The 20,966-nt window shown below is 35.4% G+C and overlaps 1 protein-coding gene across 2 annotated transcripts in view; it reads left to right on the top strand.

The window, feature by feature from the left end:
- NNT (nicotinamide nucleotide transhydrogenase) overlaps nt 1-20,966 on the top strand; it is an 87,802-nt gene that overhangs the window by 45,210 nt on the left and 21,626 nt on the right. For both annotated transcript variants that reach the window (XM_037530510.2, XM_037530511.2), the window contains exons 13-19: nt 899-1,044; nt 2,543-2,738; nt 3,329-3,562; nt 4,992-5,152; nt 7,331-7,510; nt 15,079-15,238; nt 16,974-17,055. In XM_037530510.2, coding sequence (XP_037386407.1) covers nt 899-1,044; nt 2,543-2,738; nt 3,329-3,562; nt 4,992-5,152; nt 7,331-7,510; nt 15,079-15,238; nt 16,974-17,055 — 1,159 coding nt within the window. The remainder of the gene's footprint in view (nt 1-898; nt 1,045-2,542; nt 2,739-3,328; nt 3,563-4,991; nt 5,153-7,330; nt 7,511-15,078; nt 15,239-16,973; nt 17,056-20,966) is intronic.

The raw sequence follows: 20,966 nt of genomic DNA, 5'->3' as shown, positions 1-20,966 counted from the left end.
TTATGGTTTCAGGTCTTATGTCTAGTTCTTTAATCCATTTTGAGTTGATTTTTGTGTATGGTGTGAGGTAGTGGTCAAGCTTCAAAAAATAGATATCTTGAGCAAGAATTTAATTTTGTCTTTAAAAAATGTTTCACTCAGCTATAAATATTCTGTGAAGTTATTAGTTATTTTTCCCAATCTGTAATTTTTAGAAACCCTTTTGATGCAGAATTTCCTCTACCCCCTCCAGTGCCCTAAAACAGACAAAATGATGTCTTGCTGCAAGTTAACTGGAAAGTTATTGAATGTGTAGTTTTGAAGTAAGTGACTTAGAGCTAGCACCATAACATCTCTAAATGAGTATAATTTGAGATAAAATTTTAGCTTTTTGCCTGATCCTAGTCTGTGTTTGTCCTTGAAAACTGAAAGCCTAGCATATCATTTGTTTGTGAAACTCATTTGATGCTATTTTATGGCCAAAAAATCTCTAGTTTGTCCAAGAAACCTGGTGTCTGTTGATAAGGTATTTATTTTCTTATATCATTTTTTATAGGGCTTAACAAACAGAATAATTTACTAGAAAAAAAATTCTGGCTTTTGATCTGTTGCATTCCCAAGATATTTGAATGCCTGTTTACTTTTAGTCATGCAGAAATAGTTGGGTCTGGTTTCTGATAGCAAGTTTTCTTTCTGAATATACGTAATTCCCTCCCCCTACCCCCCCATCCCCGTTTAGTGGAGCTGGCTTGAATAATAGAATAACTTTTAATTTGGGGGGTTCTTAAAATGTTTCTTAAAATTATTTTTATCCCTAGATTATAAAGATGTGCTTAAAATAGAAAAAAAATACAATACTTTAAAAAATAATGTTGCTCCATGAGATAACCCCTTTCTGTTTTCTATTTGCTTTGATAAGGTGGCTTTCTGGTGACACAGAGAATGCTGGACATGTTCAAACGCCCCACTGATCCCCCAGAATACAATTACCTGTATCTACTCCCTGCTGGTACCTTCATTGGGGGATATTTAGCTGCCCTCTACAGTGGTTATAACATTGAACAAGTAAGAGGCTCCTTTGAATATTTACATTTTTGCCACTGTGTTTTTTTTCCAGTTGGGATTAACATTATTATCAGAATCAAACTCGATCAGGCCAATACAACAGTAACTCTAGAAACATCTTGATCAAGTAGATGAAATCAAATTCCCATCCCCTACGGGTCAAGAACCCTGGATTCTAGAGACAGATTTACCTGCTAACTGAATGGACAAATGTGGGTTTACCTGTATAGATAAGGTATTAGTGTCCTCTTTATGTATCTGGCTAGATTGTTGTAGGTATACAATGGAATAATCAGTAAAAATTAGAAACTTTTAAAATTAAATGCTGTTAGTCATGTTCCTACTTTCTTCTACAAATATGGAGCACCATCTCTTATGGACAAGAGATATTATGCCAATTAATTTAAAAAATATAGTTTAAAAATGAATGCTGTGTAGGGCCTCCCTGGTGGCTCAATGAGTTAAGACACAACCTATGAAGCTGTCCACAGCCTCTGCAGCACGAGTTTGATTCTCTAGGCTGCCAGGGAGCAGCCCACATGGTGCAGCAGACCTCTCCTGACTCGCCAGCTGCTCCCCTCAGCAGTGTATTTCAGTAGATCCAACTGCTCTGTTCCCCACTCTGTCTCTAGTGAATCTTCTCACCTCCCCGCACCTCTGGCTTGCACTCCAGTTCTTGTGTACATAATAAATAAAATAAATCAGAAAAAAAATAATGAATGCTGTGTAGAAAAACAGATATAATCAAATGGGACCTTGAAAGCTCCGGGTCTAAATATAATGATAATAGAGCTCAACTCTGTTCTGAACTCAGTATTTCCATATTTCTTTTTAATTACTGTGGCTAGGTTGCCAATTCTTTGACAGCAAAAAAAAAAAAAAAAAAAAAAAAAAAAAAAAAAATCATGTCTTTCTTTGTTTTTACTGTTTCCAACATGCAGTATTTGTTGAAAGAACAAAATCTTTTTGAGAAGAGTTGGTGTGGTGAGTCAAAGGAACTAATGCCTGAATCCCAGATTTTCTATTTACTGATCATTCAACTTTGGAAAAATCATGTAACCTCTTTAAGCTTTGGATTTTTTTTTGTTAAGAGAGATGATGATTCTTTCCTCCTGTGACTCTCATAAGACTGAGTTACAACATAAGTGAAGTAGAAGGCATAATCCCTGGCATTTAAAACATCAGGGATTTCCTCTTTCATAGCATTTAGTTAGGTCCAGATCCTATAATTACATTTATATTAGGTACTTTATATGCCTTTATATATGCTATCAAGTCCAGAAGAAACCAATTTACATAAATGGTGTAATTACAAGTAGAATTTAAAGTATTTAAGATGTTAATATACCTAGTAGATAGGAAAATACATTGAAATATCAGAAGAGATCACATTAGTGCTCTACTGTCTGCAATTAAAATTGTCCTAAGAGAATCATGTATCCTAAAGAGCAGTCTTGACAAGATTTTTTTAAATCTTTCTTCCCTTTCTTTGGAATAGATCGTGTACCTGGGCTCAGGTCTGTGCTGTGTTGGTGCCTTGGCCGGCCTTTCCACCCAGGGAACAGCTCGTCTTGGCAATGCATTGGGCATGATTGGGGTGTCTGGAGGCCTGGCGGCCACCCTTGGAGGCCTCTCACCAGGGCCAGAACTGTTAGCTCAGATGTCTGGAGCAATGGCTTTGGGCGGTACCATTGGTAAGCTCTGCTTGGGTTTTGCCTTCATGTGAACCCTTGTCCCCTTTACCCATGAAGGCAGTTATGCTCGGACATTTAAGAATAATTATTAGTAGTAAGAACTTTTAATAGCACTTGAGTTTCTGAATATATATATATTTTCTGTTTAAGGCATTATGTCATTAATAGGAATTAATGGAGTAATTAAATTACCTTAATGGAAATTGCTTCAGTAAATATTGTTTTGGAGAAAATTCATCACAGTTGGTATAATTGTCATTCAAATACAAACATTTAAAAATACTAAGTCTATCAATTGAGTGTAAAGATTATTGTGCTGTAAAAATACTCTGTGATTTGTTTGCTTTTCTGATTTTGTCCAGTTAGCTGATAATAGAATGGGGGATTGGAAAAAAAAGTATGTGTACACACACACACAGCCGGTGTCTTTATTTTCTGTACAGCCCATGTAGAGAATATTTACCACAGTGAGAAGCAGATAAATAATTACTGGTCACAGTGATGGAACCTTTAAGTATGATCTTTCTTGCGGTTATGTCTCAAAGGTCTGTCAAGTTTTAATTTCTCTTTTGGCCTTCCTTTGCCAACAGGCTTAACAATTGCCAAACGCATCCAAATTACAGACTTACCTCAGTTAGTTGCTGCTTTTCACAGTTTAGTGGGCTTGGCAGCTGTACTCACTTGCATCGCGGAGTACATTGTCGAGTATCCACATTTTGCCATGGATGCAACAGCAAACCTCACCAAGATCGTGGCCTACCTCGGAACTTACATCGGTGGTGTCACATTTAGTGGGTCTCTTGTTGCCTATGGAAAATTGCAGGGTAAGTGCATAACCATCACATAGAGGCAAATATTTTTTTAATTTGGGGTGCTTAGGGGTTCATTTCAATTTCAGAAAATAGATGAACAGTAGAACCTGTTAGGTGAAGAGTTTTTATGTAGTACTCAGAAATACATGAGCTTTTTTTCCCTCCATAAAGATGACTTCCTGTTATTTGTTTCCTAAATCTTTGAAGTTGTTTCTTCTGCAGTTAGTGGAGGAAACTGGTGCACAGAGGTTTGTGCAGAGACTAATTGACATTTGAATAATTGACAGAATAATTGAAATAAAGATAAAGATAGTATCTCCGTAATCCTTGGTTAGAGATGCCCTTGTAAAGTTTGCAGAAATGAACTTTATACATTTTCTATAAGAGAGAAAAGTTTATTGAGTGCACTTATTTTTTTTTTAAATGACTATTTTTTTTTAAGATTATTTATTTATGCATACAAGAACTGGGGTGGAGGCCAGATGCGCGGGAGGGTGAGAGGATTCGACAGAGACAGAGCCGGGAACAGAACAGGCAGACTGAAATACACTGCTGAGGGCAGCAGCAGGCGAGGTCTATCGTGCCATGTGGGACCCTCGCAGGTGGGATGGGATTGAACTGGTGCTGTAGGGGCCGCAGACAGCCTCATAACGCTGTGCTCAACCCGCTGCGCCACCAGGGGAGAGACCAAGTGCATTTATTTTAAAAACAAAATCCATACTTTAGGGCCTCTGTCAGGATAACTTTTGCTCCTCCTAAAGCCAGCCCTGAAAAGAGCAGTGTGTATGTGGGACACCTTTTAGCGTTGTCACAAAAAAGTTAGTCTAGAGGAACTAGTTTTTCATTTAAAAATCTTGTCTTCCTTCTCAGTAATCAACTCATTAAAATTAAGTGGGGAATTTCATGAAACTTAAAAATCACAAAAGAACTTTAAACCTAAAACATTCGTGTCTCATGCTTTGTCCTTGCAAACAACTAGCAAACCAGGGCTCTTCTCCCTTGGGTTCAGTTGATAGAATCAGAAATGCTAATGTCCTCAGACTCTGTTTTGAAGTTGTAAATAAATAAAACCACACTTCAAAACTTCTGTGTTGGTCATACGGGAGAAAAAAAATCACTTTTCAAGATTCTATGACAAAGAGTAAAGAAATTGTGGGATCAAAGTAAAGAACAGTTAAGCCATACTTTTTCTATTTCCGCTAATATTTGATGTGTGTAAGAACTTTATTTGCTTTTATGTTTCAGTATCTGGTAATATAATGTGATATTTTAAAAATGTCATATTTTTATTCTATATTGTTGGGGTAGTTTAGAATTAATTGACATACACTTCAGGGTGCATAAATGAGGGGGTTTCTTATGAAAGAAGGGAGTGGGTAAGAGGGGTTCAAATGGCCTTATGATATGTTCTGGGTTTTGACCACCATGTGCTTGGTCCTAGGTATCCTAAAATCTGCCCCTCTCATACTCCCTGGAAGGCACTTACTCAATGCAGGCCTGCTGGCTGCTAGTGTGGGTGGAATGATGCCGTTTATGATGGACCCCAGCTTTACCACCGGCATTACCTGTCTGAGCTCTGTGTCAGCTCTCTCTGCTGTCATGGTGAGAAGTCAGAGATGGGGAGCACATGTTTGAGAGTATTTTGTTCGATTCCAATCTAATCCTAATTATCTAATCTTCTAGACCTCTGATGGCATAAAAATATTCTAAATAATGTGAGGGGTTCATCTTCTTAGAATCTGGAAAATATAAAAAAACTGCAAAGAAAATCACTTTTTTAAACCATTTTGCTTATTGAGGCAGTGTTGATTTACAACACCATACATGTTTTATGAGTACAGATTCACACCTCTACAAATGTATGTTCTCAAACCATGCCCACCACCAACACACTAATAATCTCGCACCATAGTCCATTGAGTCCCCTCCGTGCTTTACTCCCAGTTAAAAACCACTCTTTCAGCTTAATTATTTCTTTCAAAGTTGTCACATGTGATATCATTGTTGCTCAGGGGCTTTTTACTGATTAGTGTGTTGATGAATAAGATTTCTAAAAAGCCAAGTGTTTCAGTTTAATTCCCCAGGTGCCTGCTGTGTGGCAAGTCCTGCAAAATAGTGATTTGGGGTTTATGCAATAAGTGTAAGACAGTGCCTGCCCATTAGTTGCTCTCACATTTGTTCTAAGCAATGATACCAAATCACATAATTGTATAAAGTGAGATGCAGTTATAAACCCTGTGTGTTTGCTGAGGGAGTTCAGTGAAGTCTTTCATGATAGGTTTGGGTTTTCCTCTTCCTCTCTAATTTTTGCATTTAGTATGTTGAAACACATAGTTTCTCTAGTTGTCTGCATGTTACAATTTAGCATGTTATTATCAGTGTGCAAATGCCATTGCATTTCTGTGTTTGTGTCATGTTTATCTGTGGTTTATAGACAAGGTTTATTATTTTAATTTTTAAAAAAAATCAACAGTACTTTGCACAATGAGAAATAAAATAATTGTTTAAAAATACTGTTTAATTGAGAAACATAAGATTTTAATGTTAAAATCATGCTTATATTTTATGTAATCCATAGATTTCAGCCATGTTTTTAACGCAGAAGCTTTAGAACACCGGAAAGTAACCGGAAATTCTATTTCTGTGTCATTACTGATTATCCGATTTTGTCTTGGCTTATATATTGTTGATTTTTATTTTATTTTAAGCAAAAGTAAAATAGTTTTGATATTTTTAATTAAGAAGAGGAAAAAAGTCTCAAAATCATACAAATGTAAAATTTCAATATTTTTGAAATTATTTCAATATTTTTGAAATTATTTCAATATTTTTGAAATTATTGTTATTTTTGAGAAGAGTTGGATTTGATTTTTAAAAGAATGCCCAAGTAAGATAAATTTTTTGTGGACTAATTTTAGTTGCTTTTGATTTAATTAATGAATACACAAATTCACATCATAACTAACTCAAAATAGCTGGGACTCTATAGAATAATAAACAAAAATCTTTCTCCCTTTTTTCTTTCCATATTTAGTGATTTTTGGTTGCATCATAGACATTGTTATGAACGATGCATTATAGAGTCTTTGGATTCTGTTGCATTTCTCCAGAATGTTGATTATTATTTATTTATTTGTTAGTTTTGTAACTGATTTTTAAAATTGATATACTGGTTCCCCTGTGGTGGGAGTTGGGGCAACTAAAATCTGTTATTTTATCCTTAGCAGGATTGCTTGGTATCAGCTCACATGGGGCAGAGATATGGATAGAGTTTATATACAAAATTTGGGGCTTCCTTTCCTTAGCCTTCTCCTTGGCAGAATTTCCCTTCTCATTTTCTAATTGCCTCAGGCCCCTTAACTAAACCCTACCATTGACTCTTCAAACTAGTGAGATTTTTTGTGCTGACATTTTTAACTGCTTCACTTGGCACCAATAGGGACCTGCCCTTAAGCGAATGCCATAAAAACTGGGAAATTCATTCAGTGCTATTACTTTTTTTCCCAAGTGTCGACCTCTCTCTAGTTTTTTCCTGCTTCTCATCACTGCCTTTTAGGGATATGGGATTTTTGTGTGTGTGGCGGATTGGGGGGAGTTGGTTCAGTGTTTACAATTATATCAATGAGCAAAGGGTCAGATAAGAGACAGTTATTACCGGCAGTGGAACTTATATGTAAATACACTAATTGGAAACCGGAATGATTTGGAAGCAAAATATTAAATGGCAGAAGTTTTATTGTTACATTACTAATTTTGAGTTCTGTTTCGGTTTCCACCTAGGGTGTGACTTTGACTGCTGCCATCGGGGGTGCTGACATGCCCGTGGTTATCACTGTGCTGAACAGCTACTCTGGCTGGGCCTTGTGTGCAGAGGGGTTTCTGCTCAACAACAACCTGCTGACCATCGTGGGTGCGCTCATTGGCTCCTCTGGTGCCATCCTGTCCTACATCATGTGTGTGGTAAGACATATCTCAAAGGAAAGAAAATGGTGCTATGAAAAATAAGTGTTTTTGTCCTTTATTTGCAGTAAATATGATGCCAGTTTTTCTTCTTTCCAGCAGAAATAGCAGTGTCTCATTTGAATAAATTTGCAAGACCGCTTTGAAAGTAACCAAGGGTAGATAATTAGGAAAGTAAACTATAAACATTAGAATCTTTTGACTCCTTCCATCTGGAGATGGTCTATTTCCTTATATTCTTTTTCTTCGTGTACTAAATATCTGTGTATTTATTTTTCTGATCATATTATATACTGTATTATATACATTTCATTTTTTGAAATCTTACAAGTTATCATCTTGCCATTTCCTTATCGTTAAAATGATTCAAAACATATTTAAGGGACTTTATGCTTGTGTGTCATATGGATATACAAAATTTAATTTTCCACAGTGCTATACAGTAGCTATAGAGTAGGTTGTTTGATTTTGATTTCTTTTTGTACATAAGCACCTCACTGGCATTTCTTACTGTTGTGTTAGGATTGATTGCTCAAAGGGTGTGCTCTTTCTGATGGGCTTTTAAGTACTTAATGCCATGCTATTTCCAGAAAGCTTGTGCCAGTTCACACTCCCACTTGTCATTGATGAGCGTGCCTGTCTGCAAGTGTCATGGTCAGCATGGTTTTCTTAAAAAAGAAATGAAAAAATTTATAACATAAACACTTCCCAGCTTCCTTTTGTTTGTGATTCTCTTCTTGATGGCAAGACTATGCAAAAACAGATTTGACTAGAAAACTTTTTCAAATTCCAACTATTCTCTAAATAATAGTTTTGAATGACGGTCAAAGTACAACCACAAAACTGTGAAATCAGAATGTGACTTTAACTAGATAAATAATTCAATAGAAAAAGGAACTTACTCTACCTTCATTTTTTATTATAATATTAAAAAATTGTTTTACAACTCAGAATCCTTCTTATGTCTAATTGGAAATCTCATTATATAGTGAGTGCTGAAGTTATTTTTTAATAATAAAAAAGTAGGGCCTCCCCGGTGGCGCAGCGGTTGAGCGCTGGGTTGCAAAGCTACCCGCGGCCTCTGTGGCGCCGGTTCGATCCCCGGCTGCTCCCCGGCCACCAGAGGAGGGTCCCACATGGCGCGTAGACCTCTCCTGCCGCCCGCTGCTCCCCTCAGCAGTGTACTTCGGTCCTTCTGCCTGCTCTGCTCCCTGCTCTGGCTCTGGTGAATTCTCTCACCCTCCCGCGCTTCTGACTGTACCCAGTGCATGTATAAACCAAACAAACAAACAAATAATAAATAAATAAATAAGACATGCCTCTAGAAAATTAAAAAAAAAAAAAAAAAATAAAAAAGTAGTTTTCTTTTTGGTAATTTTAGTAATTTTTAGTAATATAGTCAAGATTCAAAACAAGAGGTTTTAAAATGAACTCCCCCAAGTTTTCAGGGAATTCAGAAAGGTGGAGGATTGTGCCTCTTATTTGAAAAGTTTCAGGCTTTGGGTTTTTTAAAAACAAGTATATGTGAAGAAGGGGGTGGGGGGCGGGAGGGGAGGGATTGGGGTCAGAATGGGGGGATTGCAATTGTATGGGGAATATAAAAATTAAATTTATTAATAAAAAAAAAAACAAGTATATGTGAAGAAGAAAAACATTCAATTGCATTAGAAATATTTTCCTTAAATCTTTTAACCAGCAGGGGGCAGCAGATTCTCATTAAAAACTGATTTTAAAATTATTTCTTAATCTTAAGAATAAAGTTTATTTAAATATATAATTTGGTTTCCATGTAAAGCGTAACACCAACAAAAACAATAACCAGTAAATTTCAGTTTGGAAAACAAAAAATTTACACAACTATTAAAAATCTAAAAAAATAACCAAGGATTTGAGATTTAAACCCAGTGACACACTGAGATGGGGAGTGGTGGAGAACTTGTATCTAGTTCTTCAAGTACTATCATGCTTTTATTATACTTTTCTTGAATGATTTTCTTTAGGTTTTTAAATATATCAATTTAGTGTTTCCTAAATTTCTGTTTCTCTTTTATTTTCTTTCCTTTCCCTTCTTCATTTGTTTTTTGTATTATTATATAATAATACAGTAACTTTTTAAAATCAAATTATGTTGATTTGCACTTACATAACTGTAATTTTGGAGTCCAGTGTCACATTTGTATACATGCTTCATTCCCCTCCACCCCAAAGTTCCAGTGGACAGTGACTGTTATAGTAACAATTTTATAACAGTAACTAGAATAAGGAAGAAGAGACACTCATTGAAAGTAGTCTTTTCTTTGTGTATTTCTATAATTATGTCATCTTTCTTTTTCAATTCTCTCATATATTTTTATCTTTTTTTCTAGTTCTTTGTTTCTTTTCTTTCTCTCCACTCATCTGGCATGCTATTTATTACCATCCCACCACCGATATTTTTTATTCCTATATTGTATGTAAGGTTAACATGGTATTCATATAGGAATAAAACCTCATTAACATAATAAACTGTGTAGAACCCTGAAAATCATACTGGATCAGATTAATATTCTGTAATAGTAAACTATGTTACTTTGGATTAAAGGACAGTTGAACCATTTTTTTTTCCTTTTTTTTTTAACCCCCCCACCAAGACAGTTGAAGCTTTACATTTTTAAAAATATTCAGTTACAAAAATAAAAAATGCTTGATGTGGGAAATTTGGAAAAAAATAGAAAAATATAAATCAGAAAATAAAATAATTTATAATCCCATTGCCACTTAACTATTGACATTTAACATTCTAGAGCTAGTCTTTTTATATGCATACGTTTAAATACATTCTGGTTTAATTTTATCACTAATATTTATGAGAGTTTTGTAATAAATTATTTCAGCATCTCCATGTTATTATTTCACATAGACATTCTGTAATTTATTTATCCAAACCTACTTTCTTCATTATTTTTAGCTTTCTTTTTGCTACATTATTCCTCCTTGTTTGTCTTTGATTATTTCCTTAGGTCAGATTTTTAAAAGTACAATTCCTTGGTCTAAGGAAGTAACATATTTCTGTTGTCTGTTGATTATTGATAAATTGACCTCCCCAGAGGAGTCTCCTGTCAAAACTCTTACTGGAGATGCCTGAAGTGCTTATTTTTATTGCATACTTTCTACTCTGAAGTCCTATTACAAAACAAATAACAACCACAAAAATAAGCATGCTTTTCAATTTTGAAGATAGACATTTTCTTGCCTTCTCAAATTTTGTGATTTCTGACATGTATTAATCTTCATGGATTCTTAGCTTGTGCTTCATTATAAGATATTGTTTTTTTTTAATGGCTAGAGCTTAGCAGCTCAATGTGGTCATAATAATAAAATAATAAATAATAATAAACAATAAGAAAATAAAAGTGAAATGGTTGCTCATAATTGGTAATAGCACACTACTGCAGATACTACATTGGGTGTTTTTTTTTTTTTTTTTCTTTATAGAGGCATGCTTTATTTATTTGTTTTTGCTGGTTTGTTTGTTTGTTTTGTTTATACATGCACTGGGTACAGTCAGAAGCGCGGGAGGGTGAGAGAATTCACCAGAGCCAGAGCGGGGAGCAGAGCAGGCAGAAGGACCAAAGTACACTGCTGAGGGGAGCAGCGGGCGGCAGGAGAGGTCTGCACGCCATGTGGGACCCTCCTCCGGTGGCCGGGGAGCAGCCGGGGATCGAACCGGCGCCACAGAGGCCGCGGGCAGCTTCTCAACCCAGCGCTCAACCGCTGCGCCACCGGGGAGGCCGTACATTGGGTGTTTTATACATATTAGCTCATTTACTCCCAACACTAATTCTGGATGTGGGGAGCATCCTCATTTTACAGAGAAGATATCTTAAGATGCTATTTGTGTTTATGGAGCCTGACTTAGCTCCTGGCACATTCAAATGAATATTTGTTAAACAAACATTAGATGGATATTTTGTTAGCTTATTACATATTTTGGAATTCTTTCCGGGTAGGTTATGGTAACAGATATACCACATATCAGTATCATTTAATACTGCTTGTATGTTTACCTTCATTATTTTGTTATTTATTGAAGGAAACATGCAAATCCAAACCAGAACAGAGTGGCTTTATTATGTGAGCGGGAATGGAATGCTCCCCAAGTTTCTAAGCAGCAATCCCTAAAATTGAATTTTTTTCAGACAAAGAATTCTTTTGGGTGTCCTCTGAGCTAATGCTGTGGTTACACAATACTCAATTTTTGTTATAAAAACTGAAAAATGTTGATAGTGTTCAAACTACCAGCCCAAATGAAGGATTTGCTTTATACCCAGATGTCATATAGATGCTAACCTCAGGATTTTATAGTTCATCTATTTGAGATTGTGTTTTGGTAAGTAGAGGACTTGCAAAATGAAACAGCATTTTTTAGATCAACTTTTCTGATTTTTGTATTTGCCCCTTGTTTCCCAATGAAAATATAACAAAATGAAGTGGCTCAAAGCCAAACCAAAAATAATTGTTTTTTGCCTTGTGATCAATTAATTAGCACCTACAAAGCACAGAAATGAGAGATGCTAATAAATACTACTTTGGCTTTGTCTATTTTATGACCTTTCCTTTGTTTTCAGATTTATTTCTTATAGTTTGTTTGGAATTATGTGGATTAAGGTTTTCTTTAATGTAGCATACAATGTTCATTAAGGGGCTTAATAACTTAAAAGGACCAGTTTTGGACAATGTTGCAAATACTTTGTCTTGGAAACTGGGAACTCTTCATTCTGTGGATCAGTGGTCACAGGGCGGTCTCATTCATCACTTAGGCCAAAAAAATAAAAAAGGGAGAGAGAAACAAAACAAAACTCCAAACCCTAAACATTTGTTGAAAATGTGATGTTGCAATGGTAAATTCAGAGATGAAAAATAATTTAGTTTTTAAGAGACCACATGGAATTAACTTAATGGTGATATAATTGTGGATACGTGTTTTAGCAAGTTGACTTTGATTGTTAAACTACTGTGTGGTTCTCTTTTTTTCTTCGTAAGATGCCATCACAATCGGGTACACGTTAATTAAATGTTCTCAGAAATTCTTTCTCCTCCATTCAGTTTTATAAGGAGTAAAGACTGGTGCTTTAAAGTCAAGTTCGAATTAAATGTTTATATCCTTCTCCCTCTGTCCTTGTACATTCTATCTGTTGGTCATTTGTGCATCACACAGCTTTGTGATGCAGTGATGGAGCCTCTTCCCACATTCAACTTTTTAAAAAAGCCTTCTATGACAGAAATATCTCTGTGTCTGTAACAGTTCTAAAGCAATTCTAAAATTTATTAGAACATATTTTTTTGCAATTTATTCTCAGAATCCTGTAACTCAAAACTAGAAAGAGTTTATCAAAATCAACAGATGTTGATAATTTGGAAAGTCTCAGGTATGACTATTTGGATTTCATTAAACCTTGAATTTAAGTTATAGCAGTTGTGTTAGGAATTTTAAACATATCAGACTGGGAATGAACTTAACTAAAGCATGCTAATTTTATCGGACCCTCTTATCCATTCAAAATATGCATAAAGAGGGCCTCCCCGGTGGCGCAGTGGTTGAGTGCTGGGTTGCGAAGCTGCCGGCAGCCTCTGCAGCGTTGGTTCGATCCCTGGCCGCTGGGCGAAGGTCCCACATGGCGTGACAGACCTCTCCTGCCGCCCGCTGCTCCCCTTAGCAGTGTATTTCGTCAGTCTGCCTGTTCTGTTCCCTGCTCTGGCTCTGGTGAATCCTCTCACCCTCCCGTGCTTCTGACTGTACCCAGTGCTTGTATAAATAAATAAAATAAAATGAAAAAAAAAATTCTATGTTGTTTTAAAAAAAATATGCATAAAGATATTCTGGGCTTTATTTTATATGTGATAGTCCTAGACAAACTTATTAGACTTTGGGCATGTAAAATATGAATGTTGTTCTGATAAAGGAGCATGGGTCAAAAGAATGATTTAAAATTCTCACAACATATTGATCTATCATCCTTGAAACCTGTGGTATGGGTATACTTTCTCCAGTCATGTGTGACTCCGCTCAATTCTTCTGTTCCTTTTCCTACCTGCCTTGACCTCCATCCAGCAGAAGCAGTGTATTCAATGTCTCTGCTGAAGAGGAAACAAGTTGGACTGTCTTGAATGAATGGGTTTTCTTTTCCTATGATAACTGAAAATCTTCAGATCATTTAAAATATACAGTATTACCTTTTTTCATTAAATAGTAGATTGATACTTAATGTAGATTTTTTTTTCAAAGATTTATTTATTTATTTATACAAGCACTGGGTACAGTCAGAAGTGCTGGAGGGTGCGAGAATTCACCAGAGCCAGAGCAGGGAGCAGAACAGACAGACCGATGAAATACACTGTTGAAGGGAGCAGTGGGCAGCAGGAGAGGTCTACGTGCCATGTGGGACCCTCGCCCAGTGGCCAGGGATTGAACCGGCACTGCAGAGGCTGTGGGCAGCTTTGCAGCCTATTGCTCAACCGCTGTGCCACCAGGGAGGCCCTTAATGTAGATTTTAAATGGCATGAGCAATGGATTGGTGATCTTTATCATAACCCTTAAAATAGAGCTTATTTTTTTTCTGCAGTGATAAATTCATTTATGCTGATGCTTTGTAGAATTATGCTTTGATCACATACAGTGATTTACATTATTAAAATGTATTTGCTCAAAACATCTAGCTTTTACCTATTCTATTTTATTTTGCCTCCAGAGGTCTATAAAAAAATGTTCGTAAGACCAGATCAGATATTGTTGCATATTTTAGTTGTAGCATTTGTGTGGTACATGGTAAAATGAACATGTGCCTTCCTTAGTTTTTCCTTGAGGTTATTTTCTAGTTAAAAGGGTGGTTGTAAATTTTAATGAGGCCTTGTATAAACTTACCTATCTATTGGAAATTAAGTATTTTAGTTGCCTAATGATGAGTCTAGCACTTCTATTACAGATTCATGGAGTTGTAATTGATTTGGAAAATAGTGTCGACTCCCACATTCCTTTTTTCTTGACAGCAGAGGGCAGCAGAGTTCTAAATGAAAGAGCCCCTATTTTTTGATTAGTACCACTTGCTTGACCACTTGCAACTGGTTGCAGAATTCACTTGAGATGTGTTAGGATAACCTTGCAAAATTTCTTACTTCTGTCATTCTCTTTTATGCAGGTGAAATACACATAAATGTGGAGGTAGTATATAATTGCTTACAGAATATAAGGTCACTGTACAGATCTTGATTTTCATTAATTTCTTAGAGTTATTGGTAATTTTCCATCAGTTTTTTTTTTTTTAAATTTACTCTTTCACTGACATTCTGTCATGTGCAGTTGATATTCTAGAGAAAAATGATGTAGTTTTCTAGATGTCTTCTTGTCTTTTAGATTTTTGAACTAGCTTTTAAAAAGTTAGGTGAAAAAAAAGAGTTAGGTCAAATTTATCTGGTCAAAGTGTTTTAAATAATGAGTTAAATCTATTTAATGATATAAATATCATATATACAAGTTCATACCATTTTCAAAAAGTGGATTTAACCTTACAGCTGATAATTTTGCTCTCTAGGCTATGAATCGCTCCCTGACTAATGTGATTCTTGGAGGCTATGGCACTTCTTCAACAGCTGGTGGAAAACCCATGGAAATTACTGGCACACATACAGAAATCAACCTTGACAATGCAATTGACATGATTCGAGAAGCTAGTAGTATTATTATTACTCCAGGTAAAAAACCCAAACAACCGAAAAGCAAACAATGTTTGATAGTGGTGTGGTTGATTGCATTAATATACTTTATATACTTTCTTATAACAAGAAAAAATAGAATTGGGGCTTCTTTATTTCTGAAAACACAATGGAAACTTAAAACTGTATTACTAAGTGAAAAAATTTTGAGAATTCTTGGTTTAGTTTAAAATTTTAGGGATCACATAGAAATCCTATAAATTGATGCAGTAGTAAATTCTAGTCATGTTATTTTATGATTCTGTAAAAATGTGTAAATCATCTTTGAGTTTTGGTTATTTTTTTTCCTCATTGATACATATTTGTCTCACTGATACATTTTTCTTTTTTTTGGTAACTTGTTAGGATTAAATTATTAAATAGATTAAATTATTTATTTATTAGATTAATTATCTATTAAATTAGATTAAATCATTAAATTAACAAATTAGTAAATTATTAAAATAGTACATGTAGCTGTCTAGCTAACTTATTAGACTCATTCAGTGTTCATAAATGTTCACCTTTATTTTTCAAATGTAAGTACTTTAAAAATTGAGAATCATATTTTTCCAAAAAGATAAGGTAGCAAAACCTAGTAGAAAGAGCTTTGTCTTGGAGTAACAATACCTCACTTTGGTACTTAATTTTGCCTCTAATCATCAACATAACATTGATTGAATCATTTAATCTCTCCAGGCCTCAACTTTCTAATTTTCTGGGTTCAGATTTTCTTCACTCTAATCATAATTCTATGATATTATAGGAAATACATTGGTTTCAATTTAAGATGTTAACTCTATCATGTTTTCACAAAGAAAATCTATTAATTTGATATGTGGGTAGTTTGCTTGTTCATTATATACTAATTTGTAAATAACAAACATTAGCAGAATTGAGTGCTCAAGTGCCAGTCTTCCCAAGGTAGCAATACCACTTTCTAGGGGAATTTGAAACATGTGGATTTGGGTGTTTCGTTGTCTCCAAGATGGGGCTGCTACTGTCAATGAACTTTTGGGAAAGATAGACTAAATATGCTGTAATGTCTGGGACCATCCTGCATAATGAGGTGTCCCAACCAAAGTGGCCTTGGAGTTAGCTGTTGGAAACACTGCTAGAGAAAAGTGTCAAGATGTAAAGATGTAGAGTATGGTCTTTCCCTGTAGGCATTTTTCCCTCTAGTGAGGAAATCAGGTGCATAATTAATGCAGGGTGGGTTATGATGTGGGCAAAATTGAATTGTGTAGATAATTTTTCATCTGAGGGAAGCTAAGAAGGATTTGGGCCCCAGGGGAAGGATGCTGCTGAGGTGAGAGAAGCTAGAGGGAATAACTTGAGCATAGACTTGGTATTTAGAGAAATGGGTGTTGAAAAGTGGAGATAGATGTCAGATTCATTGTGCAGGTAGAATGGACAGAATGTAGGGATTAAAGGAGAAGGAAGATGATGGAAGTTTTTGATTATCACTGTAATAACATTGCAAATATGGAGTATTTTCACTTTTGGATGGGGGGGTATATTATGTTCTTTCTAGAGACATTAAATTTGAGGTAGAGATGGGACAGTGGACCTAATTTAAAAAAATTGAAATTTACCCAATTTTAAAAACGTTCCTATTAGAAATTTACTTTCATTTCTAGTCCTTTTCATTGATTGCCTCTGTTGGCATAGAAATGTGTTGATAAAGAGAGTAGTTGTTCATAAAAATTAAAAAAAAACATATTATTCTTCCTAGGCTATGGTCTCTGTGCAGCCAAAGCTCAGTACCCCATTGCTGATTTGGTAAAGATGCTCACTGAACAGGGCAAAAATGTCAGGTAAGTGCTTTTAGTATGAGACTTGCAGTATGTATGTGAAGGCAAAGGAAAGTGGAAGACTTTTTTAAAAAAGATCATTATATATTTTATTTTTATTGAGGTAATATTGATTTCCAGAGGCACAGATCACACCTCCTGAGGTACGTGTCACCACATCACACCCACACCAAGGCGCCCCAGCCCTCCTTACAGTCCTTCATGTTTCCACTCATTGTTTTTCCTCTCCCCTTCTTTGTTTTGTAGCCCGAGTTCCACAGTCAGATTTCTAAGGTTTGTTATTAGTTTGTTTTTGTCTGACCCTTTGTTTTGTTCCTCTATATTTCCACATTTAAGTGAAACCATCCAGTATTCTATTTCCCCTGCTGACTGACTTTGCTTAGCATTATCCCTTCCAGATCCATCCATGACATTGCAAATGACAAAAATTCATCTATTTTTTTAATGGCTGAGTAGTATTTCATTGTATATATGAACCATATTTTTCAAACTTACTCTCTGTCTTTGGGCACCTGGGTTGTTTTCATAACTTGGCTGTTGTAAATAGAGCTGAAATGAACAGAGAAGTGTATATATCCCTTTGATTTAGTGTTTTGTGTTCTTCAAGTAGATACATACGGTAGATCTACTTTTAATATTTTTGAGAAACCTCCATACTGTCTGCTTAGGGGCTAGACTAGTCTATATTGCCACCAGCAGTGTACACAGGTTCTTTTTTCTCTACATTCTCACCAACAGCTGTTGTTCCTGGGCTTTTTATTATAATATGGGTCATTCTCTCAGGTGAGATGGTATCTCACTGTGATTTTGATTTGCATTTCCCTGATGATAAGCATTACTGAACATGTTTTTCATGTGCTTGTTGGCCATATCTGTGTGTCTTCTTTGGAGAAGTGTCTATTTAGTTTTCTGCCCATGTTTTGATTGGGTTTTTTGTTTGCTTTTTGTTCAGTTTCATGAGTTCTTTATGTATCTTCTCTATCAGCTCTTTGTGAGATGTATGATTTACAATTTTTTTTTCCTATTTAGACAAGTGTCTTCTTTTTACAATTTTTTTTTCTGCTGTGCAGAAACTTTGTAGTTTGATGTAAGTCCATTTGTTTATGTTTACTTTTGTTTCTCTAGATGGTTCTTTCTTTTTTAAAGATTTATTTCTTTATACAAACAAGAGCTGGGGTGCAAGCCAGAGGTGCGGGGGGGTGAGAGGATTCACCAGAGACAGAGTAGGGAGCAGAACAGGCAGATCTACTGAAATACACTGCTGAGGGGAGCAGCGGGCGAGACAGGAGAGGTCTGCTGCGCCATGTGGGTCACCTCCCTGGCCGGGGATCAAACTCATGCTGCAGTGGCTGTGGATAGCTTTGTAGTGCTGAGATTTAACCGCTTGGGCCACCAGGGAAGCCCTAGATGGTTTTTTCTTTTTTCTTTTTCTTTTTCTTTTTTAGATAAAGAAAGTTTATTGAGGAGAAAAGGGACAGAAATAAAGTGGGACTCCTAGATATAATTTTTTTCTAGATGGTTTTTTCTTAATATGCAGTTTTATGTACGTAATCCTAGGTAAAAGAAACTAAGTTGCTGTAGACGACTTTATTCTAGTCTTAGCCTTCCTACTTAGTTTTTGCAGTTTCTGTTTAATGGCTTCAACCCTAGATATGGGTTCATTTTAGAAAGGGAAATTTCATGCTAAATTCCAGGATATTCATTAATGGGGAAAAGTAGAAGTTTTATTTTCTCTGTGGTTTGATTTGGGGAGGGAGGTTAAAAAATGCATTTGAACTATGTCAGGTTGTGTCTTTTGGGTTCTGCTGTTCATAATGAAGAAAAACATCTCAAACAAAGATCTTTGACGAGTAAAAGATCCAGTGGTAAATCAGTGGGCTGGTTAATATTTTACTGATTTTGCTCTCAGGCTCATGGGGTGGAAATTACTACTGAACATGTCATTTTTCTAAAACCGCACTCTTTTCAAAATGTGAATTAGAGCAGCAGCTGTTTTAGTCACTGGCCATTTAGACACTAAACTCTGCTCTGGGGAAGATATTAACTCTGCCAAGTTGAGGACTGCATTTCTGGATTGTTCCCTATGACCTTGGAGAAAGGGTTTACAGAACATACAAATGAGGCCACTGGATGATGAACCCTCCCAGTACTTTGTTTCTGTCCTACTCACCTTTGTTATTTTATTTATTGAAGTAACAATGCATTTTAATATTGTGTAAGTTTCAGGTGTGTAGCATTGAAAATTAGCATATGTTTATAGTGCATTAAGTTCACTAAATATCCAGTTCTATCTTTCACTGTACCATTGTATTCTTTTCCCTAATTTGTATTGTTTGTATATAGAAGTGCAACCAAATTTTGTATGATGATTTTGTAGCCTGCCATTTCTCTGTAATGATTTATTGTTCCTAATAATTTTTTAGTGGAGTCTTTATGGTTTTCTGTATATATTATCATGTCATCTGCAAATAGTGATAGATTTGCTTCTCTTTCCCAATTTGGATTCCTTTCATTTCCTTCTCTTGACTAATTGCTTTAGCTAAGACTGCCAATGCTATGTTGAATAGTAATAATGTCCTGTACCTCATCTTAGAGGGAAAGCTGTCAGTTTTTCACCACTAACTATGATGTTAGCTATGGGTTTGTCATACATGGTGTTTATTATGTTAAAATATAATCCTTCTATCCCCATTTATTGGAGACTTTTTGGTCATAAATGAATGTTGAAACTTGTCAAAGACTTTCTCTGTGTCTATTGATATAATTGCATGATTTTTATCTTTTGTTCATGTGATGGATTACATTAATTGATTTGCATATGTTAAGCCATCCGTCATCCCTGGAATAAGTACTGCTTAATCATGATGTGTATGATTCTTTCATTACCGTGTTGAATTCAGTTTGCTAAGGTTTTGTTGAGAATTTTTGCATCTATATTCATCAGGGACATTGTACTATAATTTTCTTTTTTGTGGTATCCTTGTTAGCTTTTGGTATCAGAATATGTTGGCCTCATAAAATGTGTTTAGAGGCATTTTCTCTTCCTCAATGTTTTTTGAAGAGTTTGAGAAGGATAGGTGTTAATTTGTCTTTGAAGATTTGGTAAAACCCACTAATGAAACCATCTGGTCCTGGACTTTTGTTTTTTATTGGGAGACTTTTGAGTGTTGTTTCATTTTCCTTGCTTATAATTGGTGTGCTCATGTTTTCTATTTCTTCCTGATTCAGTCTTTGGCACATTGTATGCTTCTAAAAATTTGTCCATTTCTTCTAAGTTGCCCTATTTATTGGCATAACGATGTTCATAGCAGTCTTTTATGATCTTCTGTATTTCTGAGACATCTGTTGTAACTTCTCTTTTATTTCTGCTTCCATTTATTATTAGAATTTCCTCTCTTTTTTTATTAGTGAACCTAAGTAGTAGTTTTTCTATTTTGTCTGTCTTTTTTAAAAAAAATCAGTTCTTGGTTTCACTGATTTTTTTTGTACTAGCTTTCAGTATCTATTTTATTTATTTTAGCTCTAGTCTTTATTATTTCCTTTCTTCTTGTTGATGTTTTTCTTTATTGTTTCCTTCCCTCTTGCTGATACTGGTTTTATTTGTTCTTCTTTTTCTAGAAACTTACAATATAAAATTAGATTATTTACTTGAACTTTGTTTTTGTTTCTTGATATTGGCCTGTATTGCTGTAATTTCCCTGTCAGTAGACTGATTTTGTTGTTTCTTATAGGTTGTTGAACCATCCTTGCATCTCTGGAATAAAGTCCACTTGATCATGTGTATGATTCTTTCAATGTATTATTGAATCAGTTTGCTACTATTTTGTTGAGCATTGTCACCTATGTTCTTTGAAGAAAATGGCCTGTAGTTTTCTTTTTTTGTGGTGTCATTTTCTGGTTTCAGAATCACGTCC

The sequence above is a fragment of the Talpa occidentalis genome, unplaced genomic scaffold (assembly GCF_014898055.3).
Source record: "Talpa occidentalis isolate TD23 unplaced genomic scaffold, MPIMG_talOcc4v2.1 talOcc4.6, whole genome shotgun sequence".
NCBI classification, from domain to species: domain Eukaryota; kingdom Metazoa; phylum Chordata; class Mammalia; order Eulipotyphla; family Talpidae; genus Talpa; species Talpa occidentalis.
Note: the sequence above shows the minus strand (reverse complement) of the source record. Positions and strands in the feature narration are given on the sequence as shown.